The sequence below is a fragment of the Echinops telfairi genome, unplaced genomic scaffold (assembly GCF_000313985.2).
Source record: "Echinops telfairi isolate 266 unplaced genomic scaffold, ASM31398v2 ScPeMD7_3533;HRSCAF=4204_0, whole genome shotgun sequence".
NCBI lineage: Eukaryota > Metazoa > Chordata > Mammalia > Afrosoricida > Tenrecidae > Echinops > Echinops telfairi.
In genome coordinates, this window is record NW_022107431.1 from 47,842,474 (window position 1) to 47,854,360 (window position 11,887).

Genomic DNA, 11,887 nt, shown 5'->3' on the forward strand with positions numbered 1-11,887 from the left:
ATGCGCTTTACACAATTGATGTATGTATGGATTGTGATAAGAGTTGTATGAGCCCCTAATAAAATGATTAAAAAAAACAAAAAACGACAAATTCTGAGTCCACTGCTGTAGGAAGAAGCAACAGGATGGACGAAGCTCGGCTTGCAGGGCATTCAGTCTACTGACCAGGGTTGCCTGACAGCCTGGTAGAGAGCCTGACTGGTGCCAATGAACCATCCTCCAACCTCTCTAGGTTTGTATCTTGAGGTCATGTTGGCAAAGAGAGCCCAGGTCAGCTGGGATCAAATTGTAAAGGGAGGGGCAGCGGTTGTTGACTACTGAGAGGTGACTGCGATGCAAAGTGGTGACGAGGTTACTCCAGACAAGGAGACATCCCTATCAGAGGGAAAGGGATACTGTTGGGAAAGTCAGGTCAGGAAAGGGGAAGGGAGCAGACATGTCTGAGGGAACACAAGTACATGGCTGTTGGTAGGAAAAGTAGGAGGACCAACTTTCAAGTGGGGGAGGGGGGAATGACTCAAAATACATTTAAAGACCCTAAATGGGGAGTATCCCTAGGAATATGCACTGAATAAGCCACATTTGCCCAAGTTTCTGGGCACATACATCCTGCGGACACAGAGCAAGTGCCATAGAACCCTGGGGCATTGAATTCTGGGCCTTCAAAGCACACAACATGCTGCAAAGGCTGCACCAGGGGGGATCGGTGCGGTAACTCCACCACATGCACTGGACCCCACTGCAAACACACGTGTAAGCTGAGTGCTTACAGACAGAAAATTTTGTGTTTGAAGAAGCAGAAGACAACGATAAAAATAGAAGGGTCGGTGTAAGATATGTATGAATAACAATACATAATAAATTAAGGGTTCCCAAGGTTGGCAGGGCAGGGGAAGGAGGGAATAAAGATGAGCTGATATCAAGGGGCTCAAGAAGAAAGATGTTTTGAAATTGTTGGTGGCAATATTTGTACATATGTGCTTAATATAATGGATGTATGGGCTGTTATTATATATGTAAGAACCCCCATAAAATGATTTATTAATTTTAAAAAGAGTATTGAACTGTCAGTAGGTGGATAATCATTGACTTACTACATCAATGCTCTATATAGCATATTAAGACATATATTATTCTGGTAAATCTGTGACTGACATTGTTTATTGTTAATTTATTATAAATTTTATTGATTCTGTACAAGTCAATAATTCAGCTATTGCTATATGGAGTTAGCCTATATTGGCCCTATATCCCTTTCTCAACAGTGCTTTAAAAAGTTAGTACCAGGGGCGAATCAATGACAATATTAAAAGTAGATTTTTATGCCCCGGGGCGATGATTGATAAGACTCTCTATCATAAGTTAACGAGGAGGTCTCTAATGTGAGTCAAAGGCAGATTTTTCTTTAAAAAAGCCACAGATCCGGGAATGGGTTTTGGGCTTGTACTAAATCCTAAATCCGATTTAAGAACAACTAGTTCTTACGTTAGGACCCTGCTTCATACTGTCCCACAGGAAAGGAACACAAGATATGGGTGCAATTGCAAAGTGTGATGAAGAAATTAGATGATGCCCAGTTATCATATAAAATAGTGTCTGGGGTCTTAAAGGCTTGTTTGAAAACAAGCAGTCATCTAAGTGAGTTGTCAACTAAATACAGAGGGAAGAAGCACCCCAACATCAGTGATCGAAGGATTGTACATTCTATAATCTGAACCCGATGAAGGGAATAGTATCAGAGCCTAAACTGTGAGATACTGGTTTGCAGAAGGCTATGGATGACAGTGGAAGCCCAAGATACATTTTGAGATTGCCCCTGGAAATAAGCCTCAAGTGATGTACCTCTATCCATAACAGGGGGATGGGAAGAAACTGGTTGCTAAACAGATTGCGTTGGAGAGATGTTTATAGGGGAACAAAGTCATAAACCTGACTTGAACGGTTTAAACCTTGTCCGTTGATCCCCAGTCTGATACATGTTGGGCCTGATCTGGTTTTCCACATTTTCTCTATTTTGCTTGTTTGTTCATTTGGGGGGTTAGCTCTGATGTATTTTGTCATTGGGGGGTGACCCTCTTGAATTTTGGTTATGTGTTTTTCTGTTTTTCAATACATGAAACCCAGGATTGATGAATCTATAGAGACAGTAAGTAGAATAAAGTTTTCTGGGGGGGTCAACTGGAGGCTAGTAAAACGGTGCTTCTGTCAAGTAGTTCAAGGAGGAAGAGAATGTTTTGAAACTGATTGTGCTAATGATTGCACAATACTGCTTGAGGTGATTGAACTATGGAGTTTTATGAAATCTGTCTTAACGCCCAATACGATGGCTTTGGAAAAAACCCACAAAAAAAAGAATCATCGCGAGAGCGGCACAGGACCTGGGAGCTTTCCTTTGTGGCGCATAGGGTCGCATGAGCTGGAAACAAGGTGATAGCGTCTAACAACCACAAACATGTTGACATTTTTGTGCTGAATATGTCCTTTGTACTTTCATTAATCATATATTTTATTTCCAAAAGTTAAATAATTAAACATTTAAATAATTTAGGTTACCTCATCCACTGATCCACACAAACTTCACGATACAGTAAATTATTATAAAGATGCATATATTTATATTTAAGTTATTTATTTCTTCTGCTATAACATTTCCAGTCATATGAGTTTTTGAAGCCATATAATTAAAGTTTAACAAAAAAATAAAATAATAATGTTTAACTGATTCTAAATTTAAAATGTGGATAATTAAATAAATCCCTAGTACAGAAATTTTTCTAAAAACATTTACAGTTCATGCATCAGCTTTCTATTTTGCCTATTACTATTACAAGTTAACTTACTAAATCCCTTTTAGCAATGTTTTAATGTTTTACAATTCACAGAGCTTATCAAACGTATGCTCATTATTTAAATATACTTGTATTTTTCACTAATAGTGTCAATAAAGAACTGAGATTTTATCATTAACAATCACATGAAAGGTGTATATCAATAAGAATATGAAAGCATGTTTTACAATTACTAGCTTTTATATGATTGTTTTGGACTCTGATTAAAATTCTATTCCTCCTTTTCATCCCAGGTGAACTTCAGAGGGATATCTTTCATCTTCCTTTGGAAGATCCTGTCAAACATCTCACTCTGCTCCACAGTCAGGTAATGTTTCCAGTCTCCAACTGTACCTAGTGAGGCAAGCACACAAACAGTAGCCAGAGGAGACAAGGACACAATGAAGGCCAAGGTTCTCTCCCCACTTAATCTCTTCTCCAAGTTAAGCTAAATATTTCCAGTAGATTACCACAAGGCTTAACCCCTCAGTTCTCTTTATACAGAAAATTAACCTAATAATGCTGCCAACGTGGTGAATATATAGTCCACTCCTCTGTTAATCTTCCAACTGCTACCACTGAATTATAATATTTCTTGAAAAGGTGAAAAAAATCTTAGAATGTATTAAAGACTAAATTTATTACTTGGTAAGCAGTATACCACACAGACAATATATAATACAATTTTACACAAAAAACTGTATAATGAAGATATTTCTTCATCCTTAATATTGGCTCAAAATTTGAAGCTCAAAATTTTCAAGTAATAATGTCACCATTATAGAGGGTACTCAAAGCTGTGTATGCTGAAGCTTTATAAAAATTTTAAACCAATTTTAAGACATGAAACCTTGTAACTTAGCTCCTTCAGTTATCACATTTTTTAGCATATTCTCATTGGTATTTATAGTACATAGAATACCTTTTGGGGGCATGCAAAGTGCAACATATCTGATTTAGTTGACTGTTGAGGAGTATGCTGATAAACTCAAAGGATTTGCCTTAGCTGCTTTATGATTAGGAGTCAATTTCAGAGTCATTTCTGACATCCACTCCAATCTTTTCATTCTTTCCGGTCTTTTTAATGATCTTTTACATTCTTTATGGATGATGTTCTTGATATCATTTCACAGCTCATCAAATCTTCTGTAATTAATTTTCAATGAATCAAATTGTTCTTGAGATGGTTTCAAAATTTAGGTGGGATATAGTCAGGGTGGTATTTTGGCTCTTGTGGACTTGCTTTAATTCTTTTTAGCTTTGACTTGAACTTACATATGGTAAACTGAGGACTTGAATGAGTGTATTTGGCTTTATTCCTACACTCGAAACCACAAGCATGGAAAACTAGTCCTATATTGAGAAAAATGTCTATTGTTCTGAGATAGAAATGTCTTAAAATATATGCTTTTCAGGATAAAAATATGTGTCCAGTAATAACTCTCCATTAAGAGGCAGTTGTAAAGGAGCTACTGTAAAAGTTCAATAATTTTTGTTCCTGCCTGTTCACTATGCCTGAAGGTTATCTGTATATAAGAGCAATCAAGTTCTGTAGCCCAACCCACTGTAAAATGTAGCAAACCCTCTTCTGATGTCTCTTGTTGATACGGATCATAGATTGTTCCCCTTGGAGGGCTCTGGGGCGTCCGTGGTCAACTAGCACTAGGTCAAGATGATGACTTACTTCATTGTTTGTTTATTATGTGACCTGCTTATGATATTACCCACTAACTATGTAATAGATTCACTGTATGACATTTATGCCTACTGAAAGATTTTAAGGCCCATCACATATACCTATTGGAAAATACATTCACTCTCTTGGTCCTGACATTGGAACAAGGAGCCCCTATGCCCTGCTGTCTGTCTGTGTGTCTGCCTTATTTTCCCCAATCATAAATTCCCTCCTGAGGACCTATTTGTTGGGGACTCATACTCCAACAGTTACATATAAGCAATTGATGGTCTACTTCACAGGTGGCTCTGGGCCTTTTGTTGTTGTTGTTGTTCGGTGCCATGGAGTTGATTCTGACCCACAGAGAACCTACGCCCACTAGAGTGAAACACTGCCCAGTCCTGAGTCATCCTCACCCGTGTTCCTATGTTGAGCCCATTTCAAAGCCACTGTTTAAATTCATCTCGTGAGGGACCTCCTCTTTTCCACTGCCCCTCTACTTTGCCAACCATGGTATCCTTTTCCAAAGACTGAACCCTCCTGACCAGCTGCTGATATTGAGCTTCTCCATCATCTCTTACCACAGATGTATTCAATTTGATTTCTGTGTATTGCTTCTGGATAATTCCAGAAATATAGTCACATTTTGTAATGTTGAAAAAAATTATTTGTGATGAAGTTATTAGTCTTGCAAAACACGATCATGCAGTCTCCAGCTTTGTTTGAAGTTTTTAGTCTTGCAAAACACGATCGTGCAGTCTCCAGCTTTGTTTCTATCACTTAGGCCATGTTTTCCAACTACTATGTTTCCTCTTTGATTCTGACTCATAGCAACCCCCAAAACAGAGGGCAACTGCGTCATTGTGTGGCCAAGGCTGTAGATCTTCACAGTAGCAGAGCTCAACTTTCTCCCATGGGGAGGCCAAAGCATAAACCTTTATGTAACTAGAGCTCCCTGATGAGAATGGTCACAATCAAATCTTTGAACGTAAGAGGCAGTGGTTAGGAGGAATTTCTTAAACCTATAGTTGCACACCTACAATTTATTGCTTGTTATTAAATAATTGAATCCATACGAGATTGGATAGGGGCATATCATTCTACTTTTAATGATGAAGAAAATAAGAAGTAATTATTTCAGGAAAGAAATAAGTAACAATAAGAGAAAATAGATTTACCTTCTATTATGTTCTGGAAAGGGTAGACAGACAATTGAAGCTAATATAGATTATATTGTATATTATATTATACCTTATACTTTATGTATTATATATATATAAAACAAAAGCAAATTCACTGTCATCAACTTTATGCTGACTCATAGTGACCTTATAGGACAGAATAAAATTGCTCGGTGAACTTCCAAAACTGTTAGTCATAACACTTAATGAGAGTAGAAAGCCTTGTCTTTCTTCGTTGGAGTGGCTAGTGGTTACACACACACACACACACACACACACACACACACACACAAATTGATCACATATATCCATGACCTTCACACAGACATTACCAGCAAATTTTAAAATGTCATCATTTAGTCTGGAACTGGGGTTGGCAAACTGTGGCTCTCACTGGAGCCATATGCAGTTTTTTTGTTATGTGCATGTGACCCTGAAGTAAAATTGAAAGTGAAAATAAATGTATTATAGTTTCATTTCTAATATTACTTTAAATTTTCTTTGTTTGTAAAAATATATTTATGGCTCTCAAATAATTTTTAAATTGTTATGAGGGACAGGATAGGCTGTTCTGTCTCAAAGGTTTCCCAGCCCCTGGTCTAGAAAACAGGGAAGGAGTGTTGATTCAATAGGATGAAAGGTCAGGCTTTGCACTACCACAGTGTTACAGTTTCTGAGACACTCCAGAGAGCTATTTTTAGTTAAAAACTTAGATGCTTTAAGAAAGCAGCATCACTTAGAGAGGCATGTTGGAAATACCTCTGAATTCCACCATGGGTCCAGGACTCAAGGAAACATTTACATTTTGGCTGCTTTAAGCACTGAGCATTACCTTTGCGTAGGAAACGAGCATCATCTGTTCTTATCCCAATTTCTTCTTTTAAAATTCTATTATAATTTGCTTGTGGATCAGATTTCATGTTTTGAAAAGTGGCTTGTCTCACTACATCATCCACAGCTTCATCACTCAGTTCTTTCTCAAGAAAACTGCAGATTTTAAGCACACAACTTCTGAGGTCCTAAAAGAAATTATTGTTGTCAGAAACTAATCAATTTAAGCATGAGTTATAGATGCCATTTTTAAATAACATTTTTAAAGCAATGGTGCTTGGTCTTATTTTAATTCTAAATTTGACAATAATATATTATCCTATTATTCTCCTTGGAAAATTAGTACTTGGGTTTTCAGTGCTTCCTATTGTTTTAATGTGTATGGGTGCTAATTTTCACTTGCTCAATTATTCAACATTTTTGGAACTTGATGTATCAAAAACTGTAGTCGATGTTTGAAAAGCTTAAGAGAACAATAAAATAATATCTGTTTATCGGAAGCACACTGTTTCATGAGGATGTTAATAAAGAACATAATTAAAGTACAATGGGGAGCTTAACACAAATACAATGGGCAATGAATGGTAATAAAGAAAGATTGCAGTCCAGTATGGATTACAACTTAATGTAAAGAAAAATCGTCACAAGTGGACCAATAGGTAACATCATGAAAAACTGAGAAAAGAGTGACGTCCTCAAGGATTTCATTTTACTTAGGTCCACAACCAATGCTTAGGGAAGCAGCAGTCTAGAAATCGAACAACACATTGCATTAAGTAAACCTACTTCACAAGTGTTGAAAAGCAAGGATGTTACTTTGAGCACTAAGTTGAACTATGATGTGGGCGAAGAATATTGAAAGTACCATGAACTTCAAAAAGAACAAAGAGCTCTGTCTTTGATGAAGTACAGCCAGGATGCTCCTTATCGCTAAAGATGGGAGACTTCATCTTGAATGCTGTGGACGTGCAGTCAGGAGAGACGCGTGCCTGGAGAAGGACGTCAGGCTTGGTAAAGCGGAGGGGCAGCGAAGAAGAGAAAGACCCTTGATGAGATGCATCCATCTCATCAATAACGGACTCAAACATAAGAACAAGCGTGAGGAGGCACACGAGTGGGTGGTGCTTCGTTTTGTTGTACCGAGGGTCACTATGAGCCAGAAGCGATGTGATGGCACACAATAACAACATAACAGGAGAAGTCAGAACATGGTAAAATCATCTTCAGCAAATGTTTACTTTCACGTTCGACTCCCCGCATATTCTATTGGTTCACCTTTCTTTGAATGGGCACAAACATGGCTCTCTGCAGTTGATTGGCCACAAGCTGTCATACAGGTGGCATAGACTAGTGAGCATTCACATAACAGTATCAGTTCATGGAAATGCTCCAATTTATATCCCACCTTCCAGAGCCGTGCGTATCACCAGTGCTTTCAGGGTAGCATGGGCTTTTTCTTTCAACACTGTCAGTACCGGATCATGTCCTATCTCTTGACATTGTTTAATGTCAACCAATTCTTTTGGTACAATGCCTGTGTATTTCCACCTTTTATGATATTTTTGGCTATTTCCTGTGTAATTCAATTTTTTATCCACACAGTCCTTCAATATTACTAATCCTGACCTGAATTTCTTCCCCAGTTCCTTCAGCTTGTCCAGTAATCTCTTTCTTCTTGGTTTTCTTTCTCCAGGTTCTTGCTCATTTCATTAAAATGCTTCCTTAGTCTCCTACAGCCACCTTACACATGTTCTGTTCAGCTCTTTCACCTCATGATTTTTCCCTGAAGTGTCTTTAGCTTTGCTAAATTCGAGACCATTTCAGAGTCCTTATGGTATTCATCTCAGTGTTTCTTTCTTTTCCATTTTCCATCTCACTGTCTCCACGTCCAATGCCCTTGATGTAATCCTACAACTCTTCTGGTGTTCGGTCATGAGAGTTTAATTCATTTGGGATGCTCCAAAGGTATACTTTGGTTCTCAGGGATATTTTCTAACTTTTTCAACCTTCCTCATACCACCATGACAGTCCCCTCGATGCTTGGCCACCAGCCTTGTTCCAGTTGATGACACAATTGAGCTCCACAGTTTCTCTCCAGAGATGGAGGCAATGACATTACTTTAATAATCCAAGGTACCGTTATTTATCATGGAATTAATTCACAAGTTTCTAACAGGTCTGTTCTTGTTCATAACTATCACCTACCAACCAGTAATGAGAACACTCTTCTAAAATTATACATTTTATCACATTTCTATCCTTTTTATAACTCTTTAAGGGCTCCTTATTGTTTAAGAATTAAAAATAATAACAACGATAAAAAATTCACTAACATCATCTGTAAGCCTTGTACAATCTGGCTCCTATATCCTCTGTAGGTTCATGTTTCGCCACTTAGCTCCCTTAGTTCTTTCTTCAGGTCCTCAGAGCTTTTACGGTTTAAAAAAAGTTACACATCTCATTTTCTTCTTTTGGACCACGTATCCAGTCTTCTTCCCTGTTTAACTTGTAGTTCCAAAGTCACTTCTCCCCCGAAACACCCTGATCATCTTGCCTATGTAAGATCTCCTTGTTAACAGCTTATCTGCACTTGTACTTTATACCAATTATCAGGTTTTTACATTATCTATACTCTCGTAACGAATACAAATCTTACATGATAAAATATAAGCTATGTAAATAAAGGATTATTAAGAGAATCTTCTGTTTAGCATAGTTACATGCCTGTCCTATTGTGGGTATACAATATTATAAAATAAACTCATGAATAAAATTTGTTTTAAAATAGTAATCAGATCACAATATAGAAAATTTCAAATGTGTTTTGTCTTGTTTAAACAATTCTTAAAAGGTCTTTGAGTTGATAGTATTTAAACCCAATTTCACATAAAATCTAAATTTCAAATTTCTCTATACAACAGGAAGGATATACATCATAGAACACATGTTCACATGTGGCAATAATCTGTTGTACCTTCGGAATGGCTTCTCATCCCAGTGCTCCACCTGCTCTCCTCCCTCTTTGTCCATGTCCAGCTGTCTGGACCTTGGGTTTTGCCTTGATTGTTACACGTAGCTACATGAGACGATAAAAGGCTGACAGTCATGTCTAACTCATAGCAACTCTATGTGCAACAGAACAAATCGCCTCGGGTCCTGGACCATTCTCACAGTTGTTCTTGTGTTTAGGCCAATTATTGCAGTCACTGTGCAAGAGTCTTCCTGTTTTTCACTGCCCCTCTACTTTATCAAGCATGAAGTCCTCCAGGGACTAGTTTCTCCTGATAAGATGGTCAAAGTTTGTAAGACGATGTCTTACTATCTTTGCTTATAAAGATCATTCTGATTGCACTTCTTCCAAGACAGATGTATTTGTTCTATTGGCAGTTCATGATACTGTTGACCTTCTTCACAAGCACCGTAAATCCAAAACATCAATTCCTCTTTGGTCTTCCTCATTCAGTGCCCAACTTTCACATGCATACGAGGCAACTGAAAACACCAGGACTTGGTTCAGGCACATATTAGTTCTCAGGGTAACAAAAAAAATTAGAAGTCCCCCGAAAAATCTGAGCTGGAGCATGTAGTAAGATTCAGTGAGAACTAAGAGAATGTTGTTCACTGACACCAAAAGAAGAAGGAATTGTAGGGAAAGAACAGTCACAATAATATAACCCAACGATCTTACCTTCTTCATGTCTTCATACCTCATAAAAAGAATATTGAAACTATGTCTGTGCTCATACCAGCCTCTGATGTGATCAAACCAAAGGCTTCCCACCACTGTGTGGAAAATTAAGGTTGAAAATAAGCAATTAGTTGAGTTAATAATCAACATTAAATTTTAGTAAGAGTAAAGGATGTTGCATTTTTACAAATAATGAACTATATCATATTTTGTGTCTTGCAGTGCTCAGAGAAAAGATATTTCCTGTTACTGATTATCTGTAATACCTTCTTTGAAAATGGATAGTACCTTGAGGATCAGCCATATAATTTTAATAGGAATTTTCTTTATAGAAAGATACTTTTTGTTCATAGGAAGCAGCAGTGCAGTAATAAGAATGTCACAGTTTTAACTATGAAGATCAATTAAAAGGTAAGACCATTCATTTTCCTGCTTTCTCTATCTGAATATATGTTGTTATTTATCCTAATGTTCTCTAGTCTAAGACCTCTGAACAGCAGTTTTAGCTGTCAATGCTAAAAATAAAACACAATATTCTATAAGAGTGAGATCTCGGTTTTATGTTCTACAAGCTTCTTGCCCCAGCCTGTATTTCTCATTGGATTATGAACTGTAACCATTAAATTGATTCTGACCTCTGGAAATTCACTTCTTGTCAGTGAATCATGTTCCAGAGGGTCTTCAACGGCTAATACTGGGGAAGCAGATTGTCAGGCCCTTCTTTAGAAGTGCTTCTGGAAGATTTTGACCTCAAACTGTTGGGGTTAGCAGCTGAGTGTATTAACATTTGCATCATCCAGGGCATCCACTCTGGACCAAGTTAATATCAATTGCTATATGATCTGACCAAAAGATTTCCTAAAATATACACCTCTGTGACCTTACCCCCCTCAAAATGATCCTGGCATGAGTTGAAGGCAACATGTCTACATCATAAAATCATGTACAATAGTACATGATTTCTCATAATTCTACCTTGACTTATCTGCCTTCTCTAACCCCAATTATGTTTGCTAAACTTGAGAATTTCCCCAGAAGTCATCAGTACCTCATAAACAAGTTGTTTGATTAATAAATACACTTACCTTTTCCATCAAGAAATCTTTTCATGAATTGCTCTACATTATCTACATCTTCTAGTGTAACCAAAAATTTTGTAAAGTGAAAATATGATATTAAAACATCCTTAGGGTTTCTGTAGACAAAAACAATCTGCCGGGAAAATGAAGAAATACTTTTTAACAACCGTTGGTCATTTTCCCTAGATAGCATATCCCTAAATGCATAATATTTAATTACAAAAATTACAATCAATTATTCACTTAGTCTACTACTTATGGAAATTGTTTAAATAGTTTTATTATTAGGAAGAGTATTCCAATAAATGACGTTATTCACATGACATTTCGCGTCTGTGCACGTGAGGAGGACACATTTCTAAAAGTGGAGCTGTTCACTTGTCAGGCTTGCATATACAATGAACCCTCGTTTATCGCGGTTAATCAGTTCTAGACTCTACCATGATAAATGAAATTCCGCGAAGTAGGATTCCTTATTTGTAAATCAAATATTTTCGCAGTTAGAGTATAGAGGACATGAAAAAACACCCTTTAGTCACCATTACACTCGTATTACCCAATTTATTAAACGAAAAAGGGAAAATACAGTAAAACATTTTGGACGT

General features: G+C 37.2%; 1 protein-coding gene across 2 annotated transcripts in view; it reads right to left on the reverse strand.

Moving 5' to 3' along the window:
* Positions 1-2,478: 2,478 nt before the first annotated feature.
* Positions 2,479-11,887, reverse strand: part of LOC101645077 (amine sulfotransferase-like) — a 35,823-nt gene continuing 26,414 nt past the window's right edge. For both annotated transcript variants that reach the window (XM_004702202.2, XM_045294711.1), the window contains 4 exons: positions 11,289-11,415; positions 10,204-10,298; positions 6,517-6,703; positions 2,479-3,182 (listed from right to left, as the gene is read on the reverse strand). In XM_004702202.2, the coding sequence (XP_004702259.1) occupies positions 3,061-3,182; positions 6,517-6,703; positions 10,204-10,298; positions 11,289-11,415 (531 nt within the window). In that variant the 3' untranslated portion in view covers positions 2,479-3,060. The remainder of the gene's footprint in view (positions 3,183-6,516; positions 6,704-10,203; positions 10,299-11,288; positions 11,416-11,887) is intronic.